The 24,682-nt window shown below is 47.5% G+C and overlaps 5 protein-coding genes across 22 annotated transcripts; 1 reads left to right on the forward strand and 4 right to left on the reverse strand.

Annotated features, from left to right (window-relative positions):
- Positions 1 to 28: 28 nt before the first annotated feature.
- tbpl2 (TATA box binding protein like 2) lies at positions 29 to 4,341 on the reverse strand. The gene is made up of 8 exons (XM_029138057.3): positions 4,202 to 4,341; positions 3,622 to 3,772; positions 1,494 to 1,722; positions 1,079 to 1,166; positions 919 to 1,010; positions 635 to 802; positions 437 to 531; positions 29 to 262 (listed from the first exon to the last, which is right to left on the reverse strand). Exons 1-8 carry the CDS (start codon positions 4,247 to 4,249, stop codon positions 186 to 188), a joined length of 948 nt encoding a protein of 315 aa, XP_028993890.2. The 5' UTR covers positions 4,250 to 4,341; the 3' UTR covers positions 29 to 185.
- A 56-nt stretch (positions 4,342 to 4,397) lies between these two features.
- On the forward strand, positions 4,398 to 14,456 carry jmjd7 (jumonji domain containing 7). Of its 4 annotated transcripts, XM_055505411.1 has the most exons (10): positions 4,398 to 4,748; positions 5,350 to 5,503; positions 5,582 to 5,720; positions 5,806 to 5,920; positions 6,096 to 6,203; positions 13,493 to 13,549; positions 13,630 to 13,725; positions 13,868 to 13,944; positions 14,024 to 14,183; positions 14,311 to 14,456. In XM_055505411.1, the coding sequence occupies exons 1-10, from the start codon at positions 4,700 to 4,702 to the stop codon at positions 14,397 to 14,399; spliced, it is 1,044 nt and encodes a 347-aa protein (XP_055361386.1). In that variant the 5' UTR covers positions 4,398 to 4,699; the 3' UTR covers positions 14,400 to 14,456. The 4 variants fall into 4 exon arrangements, with proteins under 4 accessions (XP_055361386.1, XP_028993885.1, XP_028993887.1 ...); XM_029138052.3 differs by lacking the exon at positions 6,096 to 6,203; XM_029138054.3 differs by lacking the exons at positions 6,096 to 6,203; positions 13,493 to 13,549.
- On the reverse strand, positions 6,877 to 11,076 carry LOC114847989 (uncharacterized). 9 transcript variants are annotated; one of them, XM_029138050.3, is made up of 8 exons: positions 10,348 to 11,076; positions 9,866 to 10,065; positions 9,443 to 9,710; positions 9,007 to 9,084; positions 8,786 to 8,928; positions 7,522 to 8,716; positions 7,159 to 7,434; positions 6,877 to 7,046 (listed from the first exon to the last, which is right to left on the reverse strand). In XM_029138050.3, the coding sequence occupies exons 1-6, from the start codon at positions 11,074 to 11,076 to the stop codon at positions 8,689 to 8,691; spliced, it is 1,446 nt and encodes a 481-aa protein (XP_028993883.1). In that variant the 3' UTR covers positions 6,877 to 7,046; positions 7,159 to 7,434; positions 7,522 to 8,688. The 9 variants fall into 9 exon arrangements, with proteins under 9 accessions (XP_028993883.1, XP_028993881.1, XP_055361384.1 ...); XM_029138048.3 differs by having other exon boundaries at positions 7,522 to 7,774; positions 8,580 to 8,716; positions 8,786 to 9,084; XM_055505409.1 differs by having other exon boundaries at positions 7,522 to 8,065; positions 8,580 to 8,716; positions 8,786 to 9,084.
- Positions 14,457 to 14,621: 165 nt separating the features above from the next.
- fbxo34 (F-box protein 34) lies at positions 14,622 to 20,894 on the reverse strand. Of its 6 annotated transcripts, none has more exons than XM_029138039.3 (4): positions 20,568 to 20,894; positions 19,752 to 19,821; positions 18,009 to 18,152; positions 14,622 to 17,533 (listed from the first exon to the last, which is right to left on the reverse strand). In XM_029138039.3, exon 4 carries the CDS (start codon positions 17,524 to 17,526, stop codon positions 15,736 to 15,738), a length of 1,791 nt encoding a protein of 596 aa, XP_028993872.1. In that variant the 5' UTR covers positions 17,527 to 17,533; positions 18,009 to 18,152; positions 19,752 to 19,821; positions 20,568 to 20,894; the 3' UTR covers positions 14,622 to 15,735. The 6 variants fall into 6 exon arrangements, with proteins under 6 accessions (XP_028993872.1, XP_028993869.1, XP_028993868.1 ...); XM_029138036.3 differs by having other exon boundaries at positions 19,747 to 19,821; XM_029138035.3 differs by lacking the exon at positions 19,752 to 19,821.
- Positions 20,895 to 21,552: 658 nt separating this feature from the next.
- lgals3b (lectin, galactoside binding soluble 3b) lies at positions 21,553 to 24,189 on the reverse strand. Of its 2 annotated transcripts, none has more exons than XM_029140027.3 (7): positions 24,086 to 24,189; positions 23,395 to 23,416; positions 22,994 to 23,069; positions 22,552 to 22,856; positions 22,389 to 22,477; positions 22,034 to 22,202; positions 21,553 to 21,899 (listed from the first exon to the last, which is right to left on the reverse strand). In XM_029140027.3, the coding sequence occupies exons 2-7, from the start codon at positions 23,398 to 23,400 to the stop codon at positions 21,741 to 21,743; spliced, it is 804 nt and encodes a 267-aa protein (XP_028995860.1). In that variant the 5' UTR covers positions 23,401 to 23,416; positions 24,086 to 24,189; the 3' UTR covers positions 21,553 to 21,740. The 2 variants fall into 2 exon arrangements, with proteins under 2 accessions (XP_028995860.1, XP_028995861.1); XM_029140028.2 differs by lacking the exon at positions 24,086 to 24,189 and adding an exon at positions 24,008 to 24,031.
- Positions 24,190 to 24,682: the final 493 nt, after the last annotated feature.

Raw genomic sequence — 24,682 nt, forward strand, 5'->3', positions numbered from 1 at the left:
CTTGTAGTTATTTTCACTTTTCTGTACAGCAGTTTGGAAAGCTCCTTTATTTGTTTCCTTCTGTTTGGATGGTTAAACATGAAACACATCGAAACAAACACCGACGTGTCTACCATCTACAACATAAAATAAACGTCCAATCATATTTTAATTGGTTCTATTTACATAAACAGGCCGGTTTGTCTTCACTGTTTTTTGAAGCCTCTCAGGATCGGATAGATGTTCTCAAAGGCTTCGTAGATCTCAGCTCGTTCCTTAGCTCCTGAAAATAAAGTCTAATTAAGTTCAACTTCTCCTTCAATGTAATTAAAACAATCGTATCAAACCAGCAAAGTCCGTACTTTTTATGTTCACAGCTGATAAAAATAGGTCGCAATTGTTTTGTATATAGCTTTATTACTTAAACAGATGAAAGCAGGTGGCGATTAATTTTTACCAGTCAGAACCACTTTCCCAGACACGAAGATTAGCAGCACGATGCGGGGTTTCACCATGCGGTAAATGAGGCCTGGGAACAGCTCAGGTTCATAACTGCAGACAAAAACAGAAGGTTGTGTTCACATCAAAGTGGATCATTCAATAATCCAGAGAAGGATCCTCATAAACGTGGGATTCCTTCTGTCAGTGTCTGTACCTGCTGAACTGCTGGTGGGTCAGAACCAGTCCTTCCAGTCTGATGGGGAAACACACATCACAGCTGGCCACCATGTTCTGGATCTTAAAGTCCATGAAGCGAGCTGGAAAACCTAGTTTCTGTACCACCCTGGCGTATTTCCTGGCTGCCAAGCGCGACTGTTCCTCACTCAAATGCAGAGCACAGAAAACAGTTAACAGCCTGAACTAGAATATCTGAGTTGACACAAAATCCTTTTCTGGACCAGTACCACCAGGTAATGGACCTGAATTTGAGGCACTGACCTCTTGGCTCCAGTACACACCATCTTCCCTGAGCTGAAGATCAATGCCGTGGTTCGAGGCTCACGGATCCTCATGATAACAGCTGCAAAACGCTGACACACAACACAAGGATGAGCAACAGCAGCTGAGTCTAACTGGACGGACACTGTGGCTTCACTACCTTTGGGTTGTATTCAGCGTTTCTGGCTTGAAGGGCGATGAACTTGAGGTCCAGGGGACACCCCAGGTTTACTGTGGACACGATATTCCTGCAACCAAACAAAAATGGTGATGGTTCTGGTCCAAAGCTGTGTATGAATAAGAAGTTCATCCACATGTGACCAAACACCTTTTTTCTATGTGTTTTATTTTTCTAGTTCATCTGAGCACTAGTGTGATGTTTGATATAACAGACATATTATAAGATGATGGGTCACACTGGACCAAGGCTCAGTATCATACCAGTGGTACCAGTGTGACAGAGACTGTATCAAAATACATGAAGAAAAAAATAACATGTAAAACAAAGAGACACAACTGCTTTAACTCATTTTTCTACTTTACTACTGCTACTTTTGCCAAGTATTGGTTCTCACTGTAGCTGGGGAATGATTCCTGATCTCTCAGTCACAGGCGTCATCGGGGTCATCGGGGTCATTGGAGTCATGGGACAGAAGGGGGAGGCACTGGCCCCAAGTCCAGACATAGATGTCCCTTCCAGAGGGTCGTCTGCTGTTGCTGTGGAATTTTGGGAGTTGTAGTTGAGACCGATGCCGCTGTCCTGGGATTCATTGTGAGCTGTTGTCTGACCGTCTGCAGCCTCTGCTGAACAAAATCACAGAAATGTCAGTAAATTCAGTAAAACAACTTTGGTTTTAGTATGTGATGGAATTTAAGCGCACAAAGTGAGTTTTGTGGTTTAAAGCTCGGAACAGCTTGTCTACACACTGAACAGTGTTTAATTCTCATCAGGAAAGCAGACGGATGAGACGGCATCAGCTCCAGACTCCTAAAGTCCTGCGCAGGAGAACTGTGTGGAGTCATAGAATACGTCTTCAATCTGAGCCTCAAGCTGAGGGTGGTACCACGGCTCAGGACCAGTACCAAGACACCGCATGCTAGGGAGGGAACCTGCCTGGACCCACTGCAGTTCGCCTACCGACACGGCATAGGACTAGAGGACGCCCTCATCGTCCTCCTACATCGAGCCCTTTCCCACTTGGAGAAGCCCGGCAGCACTGTGAGGATCATCTTCTTTGACTTCTCCAGTGCCTTCAACACCATCCAGCTGGTGCTTCTGAAACACAAACTGGAGGAGGCTGGTGTGGACCTTCATCTGACGGAGTGGATTATGGACTATCTCACAAACAGGCCTCAGTTTGAGAGAGCCAGGGACTGTGTGTCTGTCACTCTGACCTGCAGTGTGGGGGCCCCACAGGGGACTGTACTGGCCCCCTTCCTCTTCACCCTCTACACGTCAGACTTCAGACACAACACAGACAGCTGTGTTCTGCAGAAGTTCTCTGATGACTCTGCGATTGTCGGACTGATCACCGATGATGACGATGCAGAGTACAGAGGACTCACTCAGAACTTTGTGGACTGGTGGCAGCGGAACCACCTCCTGATCAATGCAGGGAAAACGAAGGAGATGGTGGTGGATCAGACTCCTGAGCAGACTCTACCTGCTCAGGAGACTGCGGTCTTTTGGAGTGAGGGGCCGCTCCTGAAGACCTTCTATGACTCTGTGGTGGCATCAGCCATCCTGTACGTGTGGTCTGCTGGGGCAGCAGCATCACAGTGAGGGACAGGAAGAGACTGGACAGGATCATCAAGAAGTCCAGCTCCGTCCTGGGCTGCACTCTGGACACGGTGCAGGAGGTGGTGAGAGAAGGGTCCTGACTAAACTCACATCCATCCTGGACCACGACTCTCATCCACTGGAGGACTCACTGTCTGCTCTGGAGCAGCTTCAGTGACAGACGGATCCATCCTCGCTGTGTGAAGGACAGATTCCCCAGATCTTTACTACCTCCCCGTCCATAAACGTAACCACTGCCTCAGTGGTTACATGGTAATCTGCTCTGTACAATATTTGTGCAAACTATTTCATATTTACACAATGTGCAACAATTGTTCTGTGCAACATTTGTGTACATTGGTACAAGATTTATATTTATTACTGTACAATAACCCCCCAAGACCTCATCCTCACCTGCACTGTACTGCGTTGTAATGTGCCAACACAAAGTGTCACAAAGTGTCTTTTTACCTGCTTTTGCTCCGCTGTATTCCTTTGCCCTGTACTTGCCCTAGATGGGCCTTCAACAAGGCAGTGTCACAGTCCAGACAGAGGAAATAGAACAGCCTGAGACCCAGGACCAGTGGAGGAACCTGCTCATTCCTTACATGAGCTGTGCTTCAGAAAAGCTTAAAAAGGATTTTTGGAAACTAACACATACCTGTTTATTTCAATCCCACTAATACACTCAGACAGAAACTATTTACCCAAACGAATGCTGTTTACATAACGGGTCCATCGTCTACAGCTGGGAGGGGAAACCTCTCGGAAGGATAATTGTGTGGCCTTTAGCCACCTTTCCTCAGATTGAACAAGTCATGTCAACTTCTTCTCAGTGGACAACAGCTTGTCTAGTTAAATGTCCATGTGAATGAATGACACTTCTACACCATGTGCTTCTACATTTCCAGTATGAGGAGAACCTGTGTCATCCTGTGTGCTGAGTTCATCAGGTAGAAAACTGAGGTCCAGCTCCTCCCCCAGCTCCGCCTTCTCTGACAGGTAAGAGGAGTCCTGCAGAGGGTGGTCTGGGCTCTGAAGACTCAGCTCCTCTCCCAACAGGAAGCTGGAATCCTACAAAAAATAGAAACGAGAATCAGCATCTGTCTGGTCATGCAGCTACTTAATGCCAGGTCTGAGGACACGCTGGCTACAGCTGGTTTACATGGTCAAAGGTCACAAAACCTATACTATTATGCTCCAATCTATTATTAATAAAGATATACTACAAATTTCTACTACATCAGCAGATTTGAAATTACCCCACCACGAAAAGTCTCTTCAATCAATTAATGGACCTGGATGTGAATTTACTTTATTTAGTCAAAAAGTGAAGTTTGCATTAAATTGAATCTGCTACTCTAAAATTATACTTTGATTTTAACTAGATATTTTACTGACAGAAACCTATTTTAGCGCCTGGATTATAAAAACCACAATTTCTATACAAATGTCTCTGGGCTGGTAAACTGGCCCAGTCTCATCCCATCAGAAGAGACTCACATTGGCAATGGAGTCATCAAAGTAACGCTCCAACGCTGACTCATCCATTGCTTAAGAAACATCTGAGCTGCTCCAGGATTCTCCAGGACCTTCCAGAACCTGGCTCCAGGCTCCAGGCTCTAACTCCAGGCCCTGCACACCTGCTTCCAATCCGGGCTGATCCCGGACTCATCAGGCACAGGTGGCACAGGTAACGGTCCTGGAAGCACTGCACTAATGTAAAAGTACGTCTTTACGTACTCTCTTCTGAAGTTGTAGTTACTGACAAATAATTTATAAAGTAGCAGCACTTCGCTGACACCGACGTCTCCTTTGTACACTCAACACATCCTCCGCCCAACAGGTAACCGCGGTCAGTGGCAGATCGATCTGCTTCGCGCGAATATCGCTCTGCGCGGTGCGCATGCGCAACGGTTGTAAACAAATGAGCGTTGCAGCAGTAGAAGTGGACCGATGGCATTATAGTTCTCAGAGCTATTAGAGCGGGTATCTGTTCAGATGGAGCCTGTGAAGCAGCATCTGACTGAGTTTTCACTGGAGGCGCACGGTCAGTACTGCTGCTGCTACTACGAAGTACTGCTAATATTGCTAGTATTACGGGGTACTTCTTGTACTGCTTTTAATACGTAGTATCGCTAATACTTCTAGTACTGTTAGGGTACTGCTAATACTTCGAGCACTACGGGGTATTTCTAGTACTGCTAGTATTACTGGTGCTCATATTTCCGGTACTTCTAGTACGTCTCTCTTTGTGACGTTACCGTTGTTAGTGCTGCTGCTGCAGCTGCTTCCAACGTTTGGGCCCCATATGAAGGTAATGGTCTTAGAGTGAGGACGTTTGCAGTTAATAGTTTACCGTCGTTGTTGATTCAGGGTAAAGACCAGGGACATACGCTGCTGAGCCCCTTGGGGAAACGATCCCTGCCTCCGATCTGTCCCCCTGGGGAGCAGTGCCACACCTGGCGGCTAGCGTCATTCATTTTTCTTACTTTAACTCAGACTTTGATTTAGAAATGAGCCTGAATGGGTCCAGATGGAACCAGCTACCGTCAGCAGTAGAACCACTGTTTTAACTTGTAGTACTTTGGAGACTGAAGCACAACAAACTGGGCTGTTAATTGCTTAGTTTACTCTCTATTACTTTTCAGATTTGTATTTGAATCATTCAGTGCCTTACCTAGAGGAACCACCTGATCCACTGCAGTTCTACCGCAATTGGATCGGCCCAAACAAGCCCTGCATTATCCGCAAGGCCTTTAGCCATTGGCCAGCTCTGTCCAGGTGGACACCGGATTACCTGAGGTGAGGAAACCTCACAGCAATACCTACCCCATTCTTCCGCTGTGATATGAGGCTTCATTGTGTGCTTCCTGCCTGTAGGGAAAAGGTGGGGTCAAAGATCATCAGTGTGGCGGTTACTCCCAATGGCTACGCCGACGCTGTGAGTGGCGATCGATTCGTCATGCCTGAGGAGAGACAGATGAGCTTTTCTTCTGTTCTCGACATCATTGAGGGGAAGGTCGGTTCATGTCAGAAGCGGGGTGACTTCAGTTATAGCTGTACTAATCATATGTTGATGATGATGATCTGCGTTGGTGTTTCAGGTGGAGAAGTGTGGAGTGTTTTATATTCAGAAACAGTGCTCGAACCTACTGGAAGAGCTGCCGGAGCTGACACAGGACGTGGAGCCGCACGTTCCCTGGATGAGCAGTGCGCTCGGTGAGTCCAACAGCTTCAGAGAAAACAAACACATGCTCTGAGCTTTTTATTCACATCAGGGGAAAATATCACCAACTTTAAAAGTAAATAACTTCAGTGTTTGCTGTTAACACAACAACAAATCCAACCCAATTCTGTCCCGGCCTCCGTGAGCTGATGAGAGCTTCTGGATCAGACCCACAGGAGGTCAATCTCCAAGGATCATGTCTCTGCCTCGGTCCAGCTCCTCAGCCAGACTCCTCACAGTCCTCCCCATGCTTCTGGGATTCTTGGTTCTGTGCTGGTAGGAGAACTTGTTGAAACCCTCATTTTTGTGCCCGAGTTTGAACTGGAACAGTTCATCTTTCTTAAACTCCGCCACGAACCTGGTCACGTCCTCCTTCCTCCTGCAGGACGCGGACGTCAAGCCGGACACGTACCAGGACAGGTTCACAGGGTTTCCCCCTCTAAAGAACAGTCTGTCCAGGTCTTTAGCCTGTGGTCCGGCCAGCTGAGCACTGTGCTCCACCTGCTGCTTGGTGAAGCTGCTTTTACCGAACTCTATCACTCCTGCAGAGAAAACAGGATGTTACTTTCTATGGGTCCCTTTGTACCTAATATACGAGTCATATCCCACCATTATTAACCTTTCATAAACACATAATTTCTTTATGAGCCGATTCTCAGCTGAACTGTTGTATTGACCTTTGAACTCGTTGACCATGAGCTCTGTGAGGAGGTCAACGCTGATGTTTCCTCCAGCTTTGCCGTGCAGGTTCAACACTTGGTTCCACTTCATGTCTTGTCCTACTTGCTGGGGGTAAAGCCCCTCGATGCCTGTTCACACATGTAACCGTGACAATACAACCAATAAAACATTTCAACCAACATCTGCTTGTGTGACTCTCACCTGAGAGGAGCTGGTGGCCGCTGCTGAACAGCTGCAGGTGTTCTCTGGTCCACAGCAGAACCAAGTCCATCTTCCAGAAGTCTGTGATTGCCTCTCCATCACCTTCCTGGATGGCGTCTCGTCTGGCAATGTGGTATAGTCCCTCCCACACCACTGCCCTGGTGTAGTTGAGCAGGTAGTCCTCTCCATCAGCAGCCAGCGAGCAGGACTCAGAGCAGAACCATGGAGCTGGGTTAGCTGAAAACACCACACAGGACAAACCACAGTCATATCAGATATGTCATTTTTATAGAAGCACTGAATGATGAAAACAGTGTTCCGTTCTGTTGTACTGAATATGAAGTCTCACTCTGTATGGCCCAGTTCTGCTAAGCCACAGTCAGGCAGTCTCTGTGGTACCACTCATGTCTCCGGCACTTCTCCATGAGTCCACATTGGATCATATCACCCCCTTTCTGCTCCTTACAGTGACAGTAGATGTAAGTCCCATCTGAACGGCATTGTGAACTACAGAACCAGTCCTCATGTGGATCTGACTGCATCTGAACCCGGGCACAGCCCTCATGGAACCAGATAACTGGACACAGGTTACTGCAGCACCGCACCATCTGCCCACTTGGTCTCTCTGGAGAAAAAGGAAGACCACTTCGTTAACTTCCACTTCCTTGTGGACAATTTGCGGGATCGATTTTGGACCTGGTTGTCCTTCTACCTTCTTTGCAGCAGCAAAGGGGAAACTTGTTCTCATCCTCTGTGTCGCTTCGAGCCGAAACTTCAGCTGCTGCAGTGTTGATGTCCTCCTAAGGTGGAGGCATCCACACCAGGTCCACCAGCCTGTGAGCCAGGTTACCAAGCCAGTCCAGCTGCTCTGAGCTCTGACTGGGGTAGTCTGAGGGTTTCTGGGTCACAGAGTCCAGACCACACTGGGTCACAGCAAACAGAGTCACGTAGGCTGTCGTCACAAACTGTAGAAAGGTAAAACACAGTGATGACACCTGAAAGAGCTGCCCATTGTTTGTCAACTTTAGGTATAGAGTGCAGCTAAGAGCTTGGGCGATCATTTGAAATGTCCGGCAGGTCGGTACACCTATCACTGACCTGAACATCTAGGGTCTCACCGTGATGAAGTCCCAGATGTTGAGGAAGTATTCTTTGGTGTTGTTGTTAAAGGTCTTGAAGTCAAACAATGACAGGATTTGACGTAGGGATCCTCGACAGTTCTTACTCTTCTCATTCAGAAGCATCTTTATCATTTCCTGACAAATTTCATTCCACATGTTAAAGCCAAGCTGCAAACCTGACTCTAATTACAGACGCCTGAGGTCAGTGAGGACATGACTAACGCTACAAACTGATCCAGATAGTTAATGTTGGATGTAGAAGCTGGAACCCTCAAACTGGAGGGTGTTTATGGTTAGAGCTTTATAGAACCCTGGGGCTTCCCACTTCGTGAAACAGGTGCTCCTTCTGGAACTCTGGTGGCGCTTCCACCAGGCCCTTGGACATCAGCCTGCTTGTCCTCTGAGGCGTCTCAATGTGCTGGGTTGCATTGGCCTGTTCCGTTCTGTTGGCGTTCAGGATGTTCCCACAGAAAAGGATGGGGTACGGTTGGCCATAATACACAGGAATGTAGTCTGTCAGGCTGTACGCTACGCTGACAGAGTCCTCGGAGGTGAGCGGTATCACCGCTCCCAAACTCACCTGGCACAATGAGGCATGGAAAGAATTTAAAGGAGGTTCAAACGGGTGACTCGGATCCTGTGGACTTACGGTGGTGCTCTGCTCCTTCATCAGGCGTGAGGAAGGTGTTTTACCACCCGCTGTCTCACTCCACTCAGCGCCTTCAGGTTGTCGGCAAGGATTCTCATCACAATGATTTTCATTCGCTGCCGCAGCGAATCGTACGTCTAACGAACGTCATGGATTTAATCCCATATACATTCTGCGCCTGTGACCGTGGTCAGAAGTACGTTTACCTGTTTTGATAAGAGGATGCTGTGAGGAGATACGTCCACTGCTCTAATTGCAGGTGCCGAAAGTTGACACGGACCCCATGAGCAAAGTGAAATGCCCATGTTGCAAAGGTGTACCCTCGCTCTGAAGAGGCCACGGATGGAACCTGCAGAGATGGGGTTCTGTTAGTAGCTCTGATCGCTCTGCACACACTGACGAAAGATTTAAAGGTGTCCCTAACGACCTTGAAGTTCCCCCAGCTGAAGGTGTATGCTGCCGCCTTTTTGGACTCGGCACAGCAGAACAACGTCCTTTTTGTCATCTTAACACAACAAACAACATGGAAACTGGTTCACATTAAGTCGTCTTGGAGCGGTGACTCAACCAGCTGATAACAAAGCTGTGTTTCCTAACTCCTACTCTTTTCAACTGACTGATGCTTCTGTCTGGAAGCTCACTCAACTTTCAACAACCACACCTGTGTGACTGAGAATCTTCTGGTTCTGAACCTGCTCTAACTTGAACATCGGGCTCAAAGTCATCACCTGGATCAGCACCTGCTTCTGCAATCTTCACTCGTGTTCTTGCTGCTGCTCGTGAAGTTTATGCATGAACTTCATGTATGCAGACATACTTAGACTTGAAAATCCTGTAGTAGAAGAAAGGATGATTTTCCTCACCTGAACTTCATCTCTCCACTGCTTCACCTGTGTGTCGTGCTCCCTGGCGAGTCGCTTGGTGTGGTTCCTGGTGGCAGTTTTGCACTGTGAGATGCCGAGGCTGTTGGTGATGCTGAAGAGTCTGATGGGACAGTGATGCCTCAACATCTCCACGCTGAACGCTGTCTGAAGGAACCCACACCTGTTGGTGCTGGTGTAGAGAGGAACAGAGAGAAGGAGCGAGACCCTGCGGTCCAGCATCTGCTTTACCTCCTCCTCAGTCAGCTGCCTGAAACACAAAATGCTGCAGAAGCTCGGTGTCCTGACGAGAAAAATGATCCGTTTAAAGATACCCATTTCATTAAAAAGCAAACTTTTGCAAAACGAGTTGTTGTTGATGTGACTCAGAACTAATTCCACTGGACCTGACTTCAATGCATTTACCCTCTTTGCCCTCGGACATAGCTTAGCTTCTGCTTCTGGATCTTTTTAGTGGACGGGAACATGGCTCTGAGACAGGCCACAGTCAGAGGAGCCTTCTGCTCAGCCCAGGAAGTAGTCTTATCCCAGCCGAACGCAGACAGGTTCTCGGGCGTGAAAGTCTTCCTGAAGGGCCCGTCCAAGTCATTTACCATGACTTTATGCTGCAGAAACACCACCCACCATGATGAGAACCACTCAAGACAATGAACTGATGTTCATCACAACACAGCAAAAGAAATACAAGTCAGTATCTGCATGTTCTGGGCTAAAACTCTTTGTCCAGTTGTTCATTAATTAAGAATTCAAGTCCAACTGTACAACCTGCCCTGCCCGTACCTGTAACCTGTGTGGCACCTGTCCAGCTCACTTCTCGCTCTTCATAGTTTATTTATGTAGCTGTTTAACAGTGTTTCTTGCTGTGGTTCAGGGTGAATCGGTCTCACCTCACTGGAAATGAGCTTGGCGCAGACCTTCATCAGAGCCTCCTTGAAGCCAGACACCTGCTGCAGCCTCCTCCGGTTGGAGGCCAAGACTCGGGGGCGTCCGCCATGTCGGAACCGGACCGGCCGGGGTGCGGGTGAGGGCTCATGTGAGGCGTAGTAGTGTTCGTTCAGGCCGAGTTTCTTCTTGATGTGTTTGGGGCTCAGGGGTCCTTCCGGGGCAGGGACGGGCTCCACGTACACCCGCCTCTTCCCACACCTCTTGGTTTTCCGGGTCACCACACTCACACAGTCATAGCACAAAAACGCCTCATTTGGGTCGAGGTGCGGGAAAAGGATCTGCGCGCTCCGCAAGTCCAGTACCGTTAACAGCGAGCGTCTCTTATTGCCTTTGGGCGTGTTCACCAACCGGGCGTCACAGTGGTTGCAGCGATGCTCCTTGGTTCCGTTTAAACTGCTTTGAACTTCGGGTGTCTCCGTGAGTTGTGGCGGCGGCAGCGGCGCCCCTGGAACCGAGGAAGAGACGCGTTCGGGCTCCACATACACCCGCCTTTTCCCGCATCTCTTGGTTTTCCGGCCGACGACGCTCACGCAGTCGTAGCATAAGTACGCCTGTTTGGGATTGAGATGCGGGAACAGAATGTGCGCGCTCCGCAGGTTCAGAACCGCGAGCAAAGACTTCCGTTTGTATCCTTTAACACCACTGTCTGGACAGAGCTCTGCGACCCACATGGGAAGGACATTAACGCAATAACAGACTGTGTATCGGACTACATAAACTTCTGCTGTGAAAACACTGTTCCCAGCAGGTGGGTTCGGTGTTTCACCAACAGCAAGCCGTGGGTCACCCCTGATATTAAAGCTCTGCTAAAGGAGAAGAAGAGAGCATTCAGGGGACAGGGAGGAGCTGAGGAGGGTGCAGAAGGAGCTGAGAAGGAAAATCCGTGAGGGGAAGTCCAGCTACAGGAGGAAGATGGAGGAGCAGCTGCAGCACAACAATGTGAGTGAGGTATGGAGGAGCCTGAAAACCATCTCAGGCTTCAAAGCTCCACACCCACAGGCTGAGGGGGACCTGAGCTGGGTCAACGAGCTGAACTCACACTTTAATAGGTTTGACCAAGCACCCGCTCACACCTCTCAGCAGCTGCCTTCAAACCTCTTACCACTGGATTACCAGCCCCCACAGCCCTTCACACCTTTACAAAAAGCCCTCTACCCTCAGCCCTGATGACTGGCGACTCATCCCCTCCTACATCGAGCTCTTTCCCATCTAGAGAAGCCCGGCAGCACTGTGAGGATCATTTTCTTTGACTTCTCCAGTGCCTTCAACACCATCCAGCCGGTGCTTCTGAAACACAAACTGGTGGAGGCTGGTGTGGACCTCCATCTGACGGAGTGGATTATGGACTATCTCACAAACAGGCCTCAGTTTGTGAGAGCCAGGGACTGTGTGTCTGACACTCTGACCTGCAGTGTGGGGGCCCCACAGGGGACTGTACTGGCCCCCTTCCTTTTCACCCTCTACACGTCAGACTTAAGACACAACACAGACAGCTGTGTTCTGCAGAAGTTCTCTGATGACTCTGCGATTGTCGGACTGATCACCGATGATGATGATGATGCAGAGTACAGAGGACTCACTCAGAACTTTGTGGACTGGTGCCAGCGGAACCACCTCCTGATCAATGCAGGGAAAACGAAGGAGATGGTGGTGGATTTCCGCAGACAGCAGCCTGCTGTCATCCCACCGATGCACATCCAGGGAAGGGACATTGAGAGAGTGGACTCTTACATGTACCTGGGAGTGCATCTGAACAATAAACTGGACTGGACTCATAACATGGATGCACTGTACAGGAAGGGTCAGAGCAGACTCTACCTGCTGAGGAGACTGCGGTCTTTTGGAGTGAGAGGGCCGCTCCTGAAGACCTTCTATGACTCTGTGGTGGCATCAGCCATCCTGTACGTTGTGGTATGCTGGGGCAGCAGCATCACAGTGAGGGACAGGAAGAGACTGGACAGGATCATCAGAAAGTCCAGCTCTGTCCTGGGCTGCACTCTGGACACGGTGCAGGAGGTGGGTGAGAGAAGGGTCCTGGCTAAACTGACATCCATCATGGACCAGGTCTCTCACCCACTGGAGGACTCACTGTCTGCTCTGGAGAGCAGCTTCAGTAGCAGACTGATCCACCCTCGCTGTGTGAAGGAGAGATATCGTAGATCCTTCCTACCTGCTGCTGTCAGACTGTACAATCAGAACTGTTGACCACATCCCACCACAGTCACTCACCCACTGCATCAGTGGTTTATATAGCAACCTTCTCTGCACAATATTTGTGTAAATCTGTGAACAATCATGTATATTGTTACCGGTACAAATCTTATGCCCATTAGTGTGCAATAACCCTGCAACGACCTCATACTCACTCTAACTGTACTGTACTGCTTTGTACTGTGCCAACACAAACTGTTCTGTACCTGTATTCTTGCTCATCTGTACTGCTGTTGTGAGAGGTAATTTCCCCACTGCGGGACTATTAAAGGTTTTCTTATTCTTATTTCTTATTCTCTGGGGCTGTTCTCTAACTGAGCGGAGCAGTGGCTGCAGCGTGTCTCCATATGTCACCGGAACCCGAGCGGGGCCGCTGCTAGCTTCTTAACGGAGCGCGCATTCACAAGCCTCCGCTTACAGCTAACTGGCGCGAAACAGTGTTACCCCGTTCGGCCTGCTTGAAGTGACAATGAGATTGTTGTGAAGTAAATAAATCACTAATTCCGGTAAAGTGCCACTAAAGCCAATTTTCCTTAATTGCACTGTGAAAAATCCAATATGGCGGCCGCGGTGACGTCCCGGCTGCCATTGGCGGCCGGGAGGAGAACAACAGAAAGCTGTTGACCGAAAACTGCAGCTTTTACATTTCAGTGTTTTGAATGAATGATTAAAACGCGGTTAGGCGAATGATTCCAGCGATATAGTCAAGACTCTTGCAGATATGAGGGTCCTGTTGTAGGAATCTGTAATTGTGAGTGCTGAACCGTTACCAGGCCCAGAATCACATTTGGATCTGCATCCTTTAAAACCATAGCTAAATGATGAAAATGTATAAAATAAAGGGTCTATCGTTGGAATGATGTCTGTTTTTTTTAGGTAAGCTTCCTGATGCAGTGAATTTTTGGCTTGGGGAGGCGGACGCCATCACCTCCTGTAAGATCGGCCTCAGTGGTTCATGAGCTGTACGTCTCCACAATTACTCTTTGGAGAGTAACGCATTGTTTCCATCTCAGTGCACAAAGATCACTACGAGAACCTTTACTGTGTCATCTCTGGAGAGAAAAACTTCATCTTGCTTCCGCCCACAGACCGACCCTTCATTCCCTACGGTAACTAGCAACGGTCCTCACTCCTGTTCAGTCACATTCATTTGCGCACACGTGCACACACACCCCTCTCTTCCTTTATAGTAAGCATTACAAACCCTCAAACTGACGTTTGCAGTAACCAAAGTAACCATCTGTGTGTCAGGTGTCTATCAACCTGCTGTTTACCATCAGGGCTATGACAGTGACTTTGAAGCCGTTGACCAAAGCAACACTGAAAAGGTGCGTTTAAGGGTCTGTTTGTTACTGTGCTCCACTGTGAAACGCTGAAGCTCACCTCTGTCCCCGTTTCCTCCTGTAGGTTCCATGGATCCCTCTGGACCCCCTGAAACCAGACCTGGAGCAGTACCCAGAATATCGACATGCTCGGCCAGTCCGCTGCAGTGTGAAGGCCGGCGAGATGCTGTACCTGCCATCTTTATGGTTCCACCACGTCCAGCAGTCACACGGCTGCATTGCAGGTAAGAAGCAAATTAGAAGATCTGGGGTGATGGATCAAAGACATGTCTGACAGGATCCAACCAGTGCTGCTGCTAATACAGTGTTTTTACTCAAACAGTAACCTGTTAATGTCATCATCTATTATAGTGAACTTCTGGTACGACATGGAATACGACATCAAGTACAACTACTTCCAGCTGCTGGAGAGGTTGAGTGAGGTCACAGGGGCCACATGACATCGGAAGTTGGCTCGATACTATGATTGGTGACAGTAAATGAAGGTTGAAATCTGTCGTGATCGCCTGACTTATTTGAATGTCATTAACTTGCACTTAGTTAATGCAGAGGACTGACTACATCTCAAACTGTTCTCACAGTCAAACATCCTGAGCAGGAAACAGATGGTGACAAACGTGTTGTGCCAGTAGCACAGTAAAGACAGGCTGGTGTTCTCTATATCCAAAACAAGAACCAATCAGAGAGCACTTTATTAAAGCATGAACAGTTGAACACAAGAGAAACATACAAGATACAAAAACACAAAAGACACAAATCTCTGAAGGTCAAAGGCCATTACACTTTCTCCTGATGACTTTTTTTAATCTGTAGTTTTATTTGTTTTATTGCATCACCTCAAACACTCAAGGCCACATTTGCACTTTCCCTTCATGAAAATAATAAATAAAACTTAAAGATGATCACTGCTAAAAATAACAGTTTGAAAACCGTTGTTTCCACACAACCATTATTTATGTACAAATGTAAACAAACAAGGTGCAGATAAACTTCACTTTAGGTTTTAACCCCAAAGGTGGTGCCCTCTGAACACACACGTGCACACACACGCTGTTCAACTCTATAAGAACCGTCTCTGCTCCGTAATAATCACCTGATTTGACCCCTGCAAAGGTCAGTGGCTCAGAACTGACCACTTGGTTTGATGTAATCTAGGAAACAAGTCTCTCACAATGAATAATGTTAAAATCGATTTAAAGACATAAATTCATTTTCTTTTTTAAAGGTGGAGGTTTTTTTACTTCATTTTCCTCTGTCTTCATGAATAGGACATGAGGTTTGATTTCTTTAAATGGGACTGGACTCCTGCCGATGAAGATGATTATAAAAATGGTTGGAAGAAGAAGCACATCGGTCCCTAGGAAGAATCTGTTTATATGGGACTCATCCTCGGCAGGTGAACAGCAGGCACCGCAAACAAGCTGAGCCTGAACTTAGATTTTATGCAAAATTTAAACACTTCTTTTTAAAAAGCTATTTTAAATTGATTCATATTTGCAACAGCCATAAAAACAGGAAAAAGTCTGATGCTTTTGAAATAGTTGATGGATGAATGAACAATGCCAGGATTTTTATTTTCAGGACACTAACTCGTTTTATGTAGCCATTTTACTAATGCAGTTACATTTTTGAATTTCTGAAAATCCTCTGGGCCGTTGAATAACTGAATAAAACGTTTTCACCATATACATAAAAAAACTAAACAATTTACACTTAAAATTAGTTGTTGCAGCTCTCAAGCATTTTAAGAAAAACCCTGTTTACACACTCGTTCACTCAGTCGCCTTCACAACAGTGGCTCCTCCGGTAGATCGGCATGTTAATGCTGTGGAATGGCGGCACCCAACGGTTGTCATGGAGACCCACGTTGCAGCCAGGAGTGTCCTTGTAGGGACCGTGGCAACACATCCAGTACCCGGGCCCATAGGGCAGGGCCTGGCAGAACGGCTTGTGGTGCCAGCGGCACAGCGACACGTCACCACGATCGTACCGCTTCTTGCACTGCTTGCAGGGGTCGTCGCGGTAACGGGGGTCAGATACCCACAGTGAGTCAGAGGGCCGGACGCCATAGTTTTCAATGACAAACTTAAAGTAGTGGCAGGTGCACTTGAGCGCGACGAGGCTCTGTGTGGGCAGCAGCAGAAAGATCTTCACCAACAGGTGATGCGGCAGCACGGCCAGGTAAGGCTGCGGCGCCAGGAGCTGCTGCAATCGCCGGCGGAGCTTTAGGAAGTCCTGTGATGTGGACACATGCTGACCTTCAGGCCCAGCATGTCTCCTCCACTTCCCTGACTGGCTGCCCGGGTTAGGGACTAAATGAACACTAGTGTAGGGGTGGGGTTCATGAGGAGACAGAAACAAGAGGCCGGGCAGAGGCTCTGCCTCCTCAGGTGGAAGAGCTGGGGAATCGGTCTTTGATATTTGACATTCAGCCTTCTGAGGCTCACCCACCAACTCACCTGGGCAGGGAGAGGAGGGCGTGGCCACAGCTGAGGCAGCTGTGCCTATGTGAACGGATTCTGAGCAGCTGAAGTCTCCCGACAGTGATGATGAAAATGATGACGTCATTGATGACAGCAGCTGGGAGTGGGCAGAGCTATGACCACTAGTGACTTGTCCCACCGCCCTCTTCAAGCTGTTGCTTCTTGACAGGTCTCCCTCTGCCTTCCTCCTCCGACATTCTGACTCCAGCTTGGCAACCATCTCTGACACCCTGATGCTCTCCAGCTCCTCCCCTCTAGCATCAGGGGGAAGGGGTTTGGAAAGTGTGATGGTGGTGGAGGTCCTTTGAAGAGCCAGCAGAGGTTTGCAGTCTGGCTGCTGCTCACTCTCTCGCTGCTCCAGGAAAGCCACCATCTCCACCACAGACACCTTGTGCTCGAGTTCTTCGTCAGCTGTAACCACCTCAGTGCCACAGCGCTCGATACCTGACTGCCAAGTCATGTCTGACCGGTAGGAATGCAGCTGGGCAGAAGGTTGCCGTGTGTCCAGGGCGCGAGTTCTCTGGTCCTGCTGGCAGCTTTGGTTCTGGTTATTGCCAGACCTTCGGCGGCGCTTGGCGCTACAGTTTTCCTCCCAGCTTCCTTTTGCCTTGGTGGCCCGCGGCAAACCTGATGAGTCGGTGAAGGTTATACACATGGTTGTACTTCTGTCCCATGCCCTGGGTGACATTTGTACATTCTCAGCGGCACCATCTGCGTGTCCTTCTGAAGCAAAGATAGCAATCTTCTCCCGGACATGTCCAGGCTTGATAACGGTCCAAATGTCCAGTGGAGTGTTTGCATCGTCTGTGGTCGATTGGTAGAGTCTGAATGGGTCATTCTCACTGCCCAGCACTGAGGAGATGGGCTGCAGAGTTGGGCTTGCCAGTGTCCCGTTGTTGCCGTTTGTAGAAATGGTGCTGAGCGGGACTCGGCCGCTGCTGAAATTTTCATGGTTACTGCTACAAGTCCTCCGCAATGTCCCCTGTTGGTCAACAACCAGACTCTGCTGGGACGACGTCGTAACACTGGCTGTATTCAAACGCACCTCTGAGTGCGTGAGCTTCGAACACGACTTCAGATGCATGATGGTCCTGACAGAGACAGAGAGGTACATCTGATGGTTTAAGACTTTCCTTTCTCGTTTATTCATTCATTCAGTTTTTTCTTACTTTTGAAACGTTTACGTTATGTGTGACTGAGCCTGGAGATACTTTGGTGTCAGGTGTTTGTCATAATAAAGAACTGGCTCTGATGGACTATCACGTTAAGTTGCATATAAACATATAATTAAATTGGCAGCAGTGATGCGAGTAAAGAAGCAGGTCTGAAACTTGCACAGTCACGGGAAGCCTCTGATCCATTTGTTGTATCCATTTGCAAAATGTTTGAGAGTAGCTTTATTATTGTTGCCACTGCACAACTGGTCAAACTGCAACTGGTATATTTCACTGAATACTTACATTAAATCTAATTGAAGAAGCAGATGTAATTATTGAATGAATCAATGACTCATGTTTTATATTCAGATAAAAGGGTTGATCTTAACGAACGTGGGAGGGGTCTTACCTCCAAACTCTGAGCTCTCTGGTGTCAGTGGGCGTCGTCCTTGGTTGAGTGAAAGCTCTTCTGAGTCTTCAGCTTCACATTACTGATGTCTACAGTGACTCCTCGGTTTTATAGTCCAGTTTACAGAACGTAAACAGGCAGAACCTGTAGACACAACGTTAACCAGGATCAAACACTAGAAACAATTCAGTCTGTCTTCAGCAAGTTGTGACTTGTGTTCTGTGGTACCAAACACTCTGGCTGGTCATTAGATGTATGGAATTGTTTCAAAGGCAGAACCGTGGAGCAGACATTTTGGAGCTAGCTGGGTCACGGCTGCCTCAGGTCCGTTCAGGTCGAGTGTCTATGAGCCAATAAGCTGCGAGGACACGGTCCTCGTGACTATATAAGGTGGCTTTTAAAGAGTCATAAAACACACACATGGGTCTTATTAAATGCTAATAAGGTGTGTGTGTGTGTGTGTGTGTGTGTGTGTGTGTGTGTGTGTGTGTGTGTGTGTGTGTGTGTGTGTGTGTGCGCGTGTTGAAACATTTAAAGCAGCCATTCCACTCGTTTACAGCTGTACCAGAGCTTGTTTGAGCCTGTTCAGCTAGACGACCACACCCTCCACTCAATCACAAAGCATGCTGGGAAAACAGCAGACAACCGGGGCGTCGCACACAGACGTCCATCACAACCAGCTGTAATTATGACAAACACCTGACACCAAAGTATCTCTAGGATCAGCTACACATAAGTTACATTTAAACACGTGGTTTGCTGGTTCTACTACTAGTGTTCAGTCAGAGCTTAACCATTCAACATTAAGAGGGTTGTGTGCGGACAGCAGGTTCCCAGCCACTGCTCTGAACTGACGTTTTCCACCGTCCCAGAAACAAAATGAGCCCAGTTGAGACATGTTGTGTCAGGCCATTGATAGGCCCTGTGTGTCTAGGTCCAGATTCACTCAAAAGCAGGAAACAATTCTTGAAAATGCAGAAGTGAAATCAGTTTCCGTCAGTGATCAGCAGCAGCTGGTTACAGACATACACTGAGAAAAGTCTGATAAACATTCAGTCATAAGGCAGACACAAGCGTCACCCTACAGAAGCTCTAGATGAGGGCTCATATCAGCACTGACAGATGACATCCAGCTCTGTGCTATTATGAACAGTCAATTGTTCAAGAGGCGGCTGATAACTCACAGGACAAAGTGCACAGTTGCAGGAGCAGCTGCTGATCTTCACAACTAGCTGTTGTTTGCAGTCACTCAGACCTGCTGTAGCACCAAAACGTCACATTAAACAGACTATTCCACAGCTATTCTCCAAATACAAAGAGACCATGAAACCTATAAAAGTAGGATTCAGGACAGGTTGGACACAAGCTATTTCTGAGTGCTGATTAACACCAAGCTGAGACCAACATCATCAGGGAATTCTTGATCCACTTCACTGACCCAGATTTGAGCCCTTTACTAACGGCCTACATAACGCAGGTTACATTTGTTGGAGTTTAAAGTGCATGTAGACACACACCTTCCTCTTTTTTGCACATTTTGCTATTCTGTCTGATCCTTTTCCAGAACCGACCATTTGGAATTTGTCACCTTGTTGCCATAAATTAGGGTTTGTCATGACCCAACTCAGGTTCAGCCCAAACATGCTTTGAACACACCACCAGCACAGCTGTACCATGTGTCCACAGCGATTATCGACATTGCCAGGACGATAGGTTGTGATCGAGCCCTAACCTTTACCTTACATCAGATGTGCAGGCGGATATCCCATCTGCCCTTTACTGCAAAGATCCTTGATGAGACGCCTTTATTAACCTGTAAGGATTCAGATATAGAAGCACAAAAACCTGCCTGTTGTTGTAGTTCTGCTGGAGGTTTTGTCCCTTCAGAAACAACTCTATGGTTGGTGCCAGTTACAGCATAGCAGGTAAACGTCTGCTTAGAAACGCTTAAGCCTTTGGAATATAAGGACATTAATGCCACAGTTTCAATGTTTGGCTCATCAGCTAATAGCTCTCTGGTTTGTCTGATACAGTTACCAAAAGGAAGTGTAAATATGCATTCATGAGATGATTACCGTAAGTGTGGCTTCTGCCTTACTTTCTCTTATTCCTGAACATCATGATCACCTGTAACTGTATAATGCTTATTTCTCTTACTATTCCTCCTTCAGGCCTCTGCATCCCTCCGTCTATTCGCGTTTAGGACCAAATAATGTAAAGGCGGACCGGTCGTCGCTGCAGTCGGTTCAATAAGCACAGACACGCGTTGACAAGCAGTTTACTGCACCCTTCGCCCGCAGACATGTCCGTCATGAGCTCACTTTCGACGCCAGTCGACAAACTTTACTAGCCGCAGAGCTAACTAGCATGCTAGCGGATGCAGCCGTTAGAACCTTTGATACACGTAGCTAAGGGATTAGCCTCGATGGCTAATAACCACAAACCCAGCACATCGACGTTCGAACAGCCCAAAAGTAAAATGAAGTTAAGGTAACAGCTTTCCCAAGTTAACACTCACAAGGAGACAACGTTGGCTAGCATCAAAGCTAACAGACATACCGAGGGTCTCACTGAGCTGGCGGAAAAAAACTCTGGTCCCTCTGGTAAAGAGAAGCAGCTGCTGCCAACAACAGAAGCAGTCGAAACCCTCCGGTACCGATTAATCCTGTTGAGACGAAACTCCGCCACAGCCAGTACTTTCACCTTATTCGGTTCTTCTGATGTTCGGCAAACAACTTATAGATTCACCAGCGCCCCCTCGGGCTCAGAGGGTGAAGACAGAACTATTTCCACTGACGTTGTTTCATACAACTCAATCACTTTAAAACAGTTTATGCTACGTCTCCTAAACGTCTTCTCTTTTTTGTGTCGAAGGTTCTTTCATAAAAAATCAAAATCTTAGATTTTCCTCTGTAGCCTGTCGGGTCTTCTTCGTGGGTTTAATAGGGGTCGTAGTTCAAATTGTTGGTACATTATCGCCACCTGCCGGTTTTAGAGAGTTTTCACTTGAATCTGCACATACTTCTTCTAACCCTAAAGGTAAACTAAAATATAACGTTACGTGCTTTATTTGTTTTGTAAATAATGTAATTAATAATATCATAAAGTAGCAAAACCTCCTGACTACTTTTCCACATGAGCATCAGAGCCACGGGTTTGTCCTAATTGTACAAGCGCCAAGCTTAACTCCCAAGCAGACTCACAAAGACCTTTTCAGGTTGGTACTTTAGATATTTAATCAAAAGGGTAGAGGTTACACTCGTAGTCAAACAGGCAGTAGCACAAGCAGTCGACAATAGTAGAGGCTTCCGCCTCTGTGCTCTCAGTAACAATACACCACTGCACACAGGTAAGCAGGTGCATCTAATAATCAAACAGAAACAATCATGTGATCAAACAATACAAAACCTAACACGTGACGTGTCACATGACCATTTCAAATATAATATGATGTGGAACCCAAAGTGTTGGTGACATGACAAAGAAAAATGCTTCTCGATGACACGCTGATAATCAGAGATAACAGACAGAAACCGCAGCAGACTGAAGTACTAAACCTTTATTTATAGGAGATGCAAGAGAAGAAATCCTCAGTAGGTCTAAAAAGTGCTTTGATACATCATGCTTTTTTAACTGATTAAATTCCATACAATCTGCTTTTTAGAACAGAAATATAGAAACACCTCCACCAGGATGCCTGCAGACGATGTGGAGTGGATCAGGTGATGCATCTTAGGGCAGGGTCTGCACCTCTACCTTGGACAAGGTGAGGTCATTGTAGATGTTGATTGTTTTGATGGTTGACAAGTCAGTGATCCGATGTTTAAACTCCAGCAGATGAGTATTGTTGACAGCAATTTTAAACTCTGTGTTGGTGCACAAGATCTTCATCTGCAAGCACAAAAACACAAGGACTCCAATTTAATATAATGTTCACAGGCCAGTTCTGCCCCGAATGCAGACGCTCATCACTGTAAAGCTTGTTAAGACAAAACTTTTTTTTCTTAGACAAAAAGGTATTTGACCTCGAATGGCTGTCCTTGTACGAAGGGGAAGTTGTTCAGCTCTCTCTCCTCTTTGCCCCACCTCTGATCAATGCAGCTGTTCCTGACAATCACCTTCTTGCCACTCTCATTGAAGCGAGGGTTGAAGTGGAAGGCCAGGTCCCTGTCTGTGTTCATATCCACGGTGATCCTGAAAAACAGAGACCGTCACAGCGTTGATTCTTTGATGATCACAGGGATGCAGAATCTGCCACCATTGCACAGCACAGTTATACTCCGACCTATATTACGTTAAGTGCAGTATAAAAGTCTGCATCCACACAGCCAACCACCCAGGGGGTGCGGATCTATGCAGAGGCTCTGAAATAAAACTGACTTGTCAGCATTGGGTTTGATGGATCCAGCGATGCAGATCAGCACTTTGTCAAAAACTCCACTGGGCAGGTTATGTTTGTACGGCACTGTCTGTCAACAATAACACAACAGGTTACTACATGTGATCAAACATCATTGTGACTGTTTGTCTGTGTCAGTCTCACCAGAGTCTGTTGGCGGGCACTAGGGACACCTGGTCCACTGGGTTGGGGAGAAGGCCAGGTGGGTTGACTAGGCTGACCTCCAGGCCAGGTGGGGTTGGCTGCAGGCTGACCTCCAGGCCAGGTGGGGTTGGCTGCAGGCTGACCTCCAGGCCAGGTGGGGTTGGCTGCAGGCTGACCTCCAGGCCAGGTGGGGTTGGCTGCAGGCTGACCTCCAGGCCAGGTGGGGTTGGCTGCAGGCTGACCTCCAGGCCAGGTGGGGTTGGCTGCAGGCTGACCTCCAGGCCAGGTGGGTTGACCAGGCTGACCTGAGGATGGGTTTCATAAGTTGAAAATGGTTTCACAGCTTTATGGACTTTCTGCTGCTCAGATCTCAAACCAATCACTGTTTAAATGTCCTACAGTACATCTTAGCATAATGAAGGGGATGTACCCATATCTGTACCTGGCCAAGAAGGGTTTGGTTGCTGTCCTCCTGCTTGGCTGTTGCCACTGGGCCAGTCGCCAAGAGCTTCCGCAAGCTAAACCAAGCAGAAAAACAGTGAGTTTAACCAACCACCCTCTTCAAAATAAATGTTGCGACAGACACAATCAGATCCAGCATGGTTTCAATGACTTCATGGCCAGGTAACAGTTAAATATTACGGTTTTATAGCAGTTACATGTGAAGTAAGCAACATCAATGCTCTGCTCTGTTTGGTGCGGAAAAATAACTCTACTAGAGCAGTGGCTAAATATTTGAACAGTCCCTGAATGCAGCACAGTGAAGTTCAGGTGACAGCCTGTACAGGAATGTTTAAATTAGGAACATGAAGCAGCCACACCCACGGCAGAAGCCACACTTACGTCCATCCTGCTTCTGCTTTATCTGCAACAGAGAGAAAAGGATTAAAACACAGCAGCAGACAAGGAGCATGAAAATGACGTCTGAGGGTGTGGAGTACGAGTCATGACACAAGCCTTCAGTCTGACTGCAGGGGTTTAAACTGATTCAGGGCTAATCTTGAAGTGCAGAAAACCAGAGGCAGAAAGTGTTGATCTCTCCCACTGGACGCTACCTGACGCTCATGGTTACAACATGTCAGTAACACTTAATAGAGGAGGAAACCTCCAGCAGACTCTGCCTCGAATGGTTGGAGTGAAACAGAGAAAAGCAGGACCTGAGCTGAAGTTGGTTCCACAGAGGAGCCTGGGAGCTACAGGCTCTGCCTCCCAGTCATGTAGACCAGAGAGAACGCAGCATGAATTCACTGACACGTGATCAGCAGCTTTGTGGCTTGGTGCCACACCCTGTTTTTTGGTCTGAGCAATATTTGTCCAAAAAAAGAAAACACCAACATCAAACTAACTAAACCTAACAGACTCACATTAGAACCCGTTTTAACTTTAGCTTGAATTCACAGAAAGACTAGAGACACAAAGAGAGAGACACAGAACAAACCGAATCGGATGTACCTACACTTCGACTCCCACAACCGCTGACGGATCTAAACTGTGAGAAACAAAAGGGGAGCAGAGAGAAGCGTTGAAGACTTACCTGCGTTCACCTGAGAGCTGCACGCGCGAACGGGAGGTCAGCGCGTCGCTTAAATGCTGGGCAGGCCACGCCCACCGATACGCCCATCGGCCGTGGGCGTGTGTGTTTATGTGGGACCGTTGTCATGTAAACGTTACGTCTCTCATTGTTTGATTAGTTTTTCCATTTTTGCAGACACCACAGATTAAAGTGGATTATGGGCTGGTTTATTGTTACTTGTTGTCATGGAAACAAGAGGCAGCCTTAGCCCGACCCTGCTCTGAACAGGTTAACATCCAGGATAGGTTTTATTCACGCCCACGCTATGTTCCCGAGTATCTGAGGGGTTCCTTCAGTAGTTCCTCAGGACTGACATGGAAATGAGCAATTATGAGTTTCTGATCTGGTCCAAGATTCGAATCCTGTTAGAAAGTGAAGAAGAACTGAACAGAACAACACAGGAAAAATGTTTTACAAGTTTAGAAAGTTTTAAAGGTTAAAGGTTTTCTTATCTTATCTTAAGCTGTGCAGCTGTTCAGCGTCAGCAGCAGGGGGCACCAGAGCGCCACCGCCATCATCATCATCACCTTCATCACGTTTGCTCACATTCTTTCCCGC

Source organism: Betta splendens, chromosome 22 (genome assembly GCF_900634795.4).
Source record: "Betta splendens chromosome 22, fBetSpl5.4, whole genome shotgun sequence".
NCBI classification, from domain to species: domain Eukaryota; kingdom Metazoa; phylum Chordata; class Actinopteri; order Anabantiformes; family Osphronemidae; genus Betta; species Betta splendens.

Coding starts and splice junctions, on each gene's coding strand:
- tbpl2 (XM_029138057.3), bottom strand. CDS start 4,249: ATGGATGAGTCAGCGTTGGAGCGTTACTTTGATGACTCCATTGCCAAT. Junction 1,011..1,078: donor ACGCTGAATACAACCCAAAG/GTAGTGAAGCCA, acceptor GTTGTGTGTCAG/CGTTTTGCAGCTGTTATCAT. Junction 263..436: donor TGGGAAAGTGGTTCTGACTG/GTAAAAATTAAT, acceptor CTTTATTTTCAG/GAGCTAAGGAACGAGCTGAG.
- jmjd7 (XM_055505411.1), top strand. CDS start 4,700: ATGGAGCCTGTGAAGCAGCATCTGACTGAGTTTTCACTGGAGGCGCAC. Junction 13,550..13,629: donor GGCGGACGCCATCACCTCCT/GTAAGATCGGCC, acceptor TTTCCATCTCAG/TGCACAAAGATCACTACGAG. Junction 13,945..14,023: donor ACCAAAGCAACACTGAAAAG/GTGCGTTTAAGG, acceptor TTCCTCCTGTAG/GTTCCATGGATCCCTCTGGA.
- LOC114847989 (XM_029138048.3), bottom strand. CDS start 11,076: ATGTGGGTCGCAGAGCTCTGTCCAGACAGTGGTGTTAAAGGATACAAA. Junction 9,711..9,865: donor TATGTCCGAGGGCAAAGAGG/GTAAATGCATTG, acceptor TTTGTGTTTCAG/GCAGCTGACTGAGGAGGAGG. Junction 9,085..9,442: donor AGTGGAGAGATGAAGTTCAG/GTGAGGAAAATC, acceptor TGTTGTGTTAAG/ATGACAAAAAGGACGTTGTT.
- fbxo34 (XM_029138035.3), bottom strand. CDS start 17,526: ATGCATCTGAAGTCGTGTTCGAAGCTCACGCACTCAGAGGTGCGTTTG.
- lgals3b (XM_029140027.3), bottom strand. Junction 22,478..22,551: donor GTGCCCGCCAACAGACTCTG/GTGAGACTGACA, acceptor TATTGTTGACAG/ACAGTGCCGTACAAACATAA. Junction 21,900..22,033: donor TACAAGGACAGCCATTCGAG/GTCAAATACCTT, acceptor TTGTGCTTGCAG/ATGAAGATCTTGTGCACCAA.